Genomic DNA, 1,957 nt, shown 5'->3' with positions numbered 1-1,957 from the left:
GGGAGGGAGGGAGGGAGGGAGGGAGGGAGGAGGGTGCGGGGTGCGGGGTGCGGGGTGCGGGGTGCAGGGTGCAGCACTGCAGCTGTGGTGTGTCTGTTGAACTGATGTCGGCTGCCAGCCTGGCCCCGTACGGTAGGCTTGCGCACACAGCCATGCACGATTGCACGCACACAGCGCGCATCCGGCATCCCACAAGCTGACAGCACCACGCACGCATCCACGCTCTCGATCGTGCAGGTACACGGCCAGGATGTACGAGCAGGCATTCGGGCTGCCGTACGACCCGCCGTACAACCCCACAGGCTGCCCGCCCCTTCCCCCGCACCCCTTCTCCCGCCAGCCCCACCCCCAGCAGCCTCCCCCGCAGCACACGCAGCACACGCAGCACGCGCAGCAGCAGCTGCTGCAGCTGCAGCTGCAAGACGCGCTGGGCCGGCAGCTGGAGTGGCAGGCGGCGGCGGGCCAGCTCGCGCCGCTGCGCACCTTCTTCGACAGCGGCGCCTCTCTCATGGCGCGACTCACCGCAGCCAACAGCAGGAGCACCAGCCGCGGCCGGGTGGCGGCGGCGGCGGCGGGCGTGGCGGCGGTCGGCGCGCCCATCTCGCCGGCGCGCGCGCCGCTAACGCCGTCGCTGTGCGCCGCATCGTCTGTGGGCGCCGGCGGCGCTGCCGGCGGTCCCGCCGCCCAGTCTAGCGCCAACAGCTACCGCTGCTCCTCCGCGTCGCAGCAGCAGCGGCAGCGGCAGCAGCAGCAGCAACAACTGCAGCGGCACGGCCCGGGGGTGCAGGGGCAGCGGAGGGGCTCGGCGGGCGGCAGCCAGGCCCTGACGGCGGCGGCTGAGGCGGCGCTGGCGCTGGAGGCCGCGGGCGGCGGCGGCGGCGGCTGGGAGTGCCCCTCCCCCGGCGGCACCGATAGCAGCGGCAGCAGCACCAGCGGCAGCAGCGGCAGCGTCGCCGGCGCCCCGCGTCACTCCCGCACTCAACAACATCAGCAGCAGCAACAGCAGGCCGCTAATCTCGCACCGCCATCGCCACCGCAGCAGGCGTTTCCGCCGCCGCCGCCGCTGAGCCCCGCTCCTGCTGGCGGCCGTCCTCACAGCCGCTCCACGCCGCTCGCCAAGCTCGGCAGCGCCCTGCGCAACCTGCTGCACCGCAGCCGCAACAGCCGCAGCAGCCGTCGGCGCAGCGTCAGCGCCAGCGGCTTTCCCGGCGTCACCGCCGCCGGCGCCGCCGGCTCTGCGGGCTCGCACCCCGCCATGCGTGGCACCTTCAGCTGGCGGCAGGACTCCGCAGCTACTGCTGCGGGCGCCGCCGCCGCCGCCGCCAGCACTGGCACTGGCGCCGCCGCTGCTACAGCCGTCCGGCCGGCGGGCCAGTACCCCACCCACTCGGGCGAGATGGCCGCCGGCGGCGGCGGCGGCGGCGGCGAGCGCAGCAGCGCGGCGGCAGGCCCCGGCGGCACACGCGCTAGCCAAGAGGTGCTGGCGCGCGCCCTCACGGTGGACGTGTGCCCCGGCGGCTTCGTGCCCACGAGTGGCGGCGGCGCCGCCGGTAGGGATGAGCCCGACTGGGGGCGGACATGGGCGGGGCTGCCGCTCACGACCGCCGGCACCGCCCGCACCTCTCGCGGCGCCCATTGGGGCGGCGGTGGCGGCGGCACTGGGCCGCTGGTGACGGCGACGGCGGCCACACGCGCCACCGGCTCGCCCATGCCGAGTAGCGGCGGCTTCACAGTCGCCGCCGCGCTCGCCGCCGCCGCGGCCATGCCGGCGGCGGAGGCGACGGCGCCGGCCTCCTCGCCATTCCCGTCGCGCTGCTCCGCCGCCGCGTCCGCGTCCGCCACGGCGCCGGGCGGTGCCGCCGCGCCGTCGTCCGCGCCGTTCGCCTCCTCCGCTGGCGCCGCCGCCGCCGCCGCCCGCGCAGTCGCTACGGGCAGCCCGTCAGCGGCGGCCGCCGCC

At 77.1% G+C, this 1,957-nt stretch overlaps 1 protein-coding gene across 1 annotated transcript in view; it reads left to right on the top strand.

Annotated features, from left to right (window-relative positions):
• The window catches only part of CHLRE_01g025983v5 (uncharacterized protein), a 9,493-nt gene that overhangs the window by 2,924 nt on the left and 4,612 nt on the right, over nucleotides 1–1,957 (top strand). Inside the window, exon 6 of the mRNA XM_043058555.1 lies at nucleotides 238–1,938. Coding sequence (XP_042928469.1) covers nucleotides 238–1,938 — 1,701 coding nt within the window. The remainder of the gene's footprint in view (nucleotides 1–237; nucleotides 1,939–1,957) is intronic.

Source organism: Chlamydomonas reinhardtii, chromosome 1 (assembly GCF_000002595.2).
Source record: "Chlamydomonas reinhardtii strain CC-503 cw92 mt+ chromosome 1, whole genome shotgun sequence".
In the NCBI taxonomy this organism is placed as follows: domain Eukaryota; kingdom Viridiplantae; phylum Chlorophyta; class Chlorophyceae; order Chlamydomonadales; family Chlamydomonadaceae; genus Chlamydomonas; species Chlamydomonas reinhardtii.
Note: the sequence above shows the minus strand (reverse complement) of the source record. Positions and strands in the feature narration are given on the sequence as shown.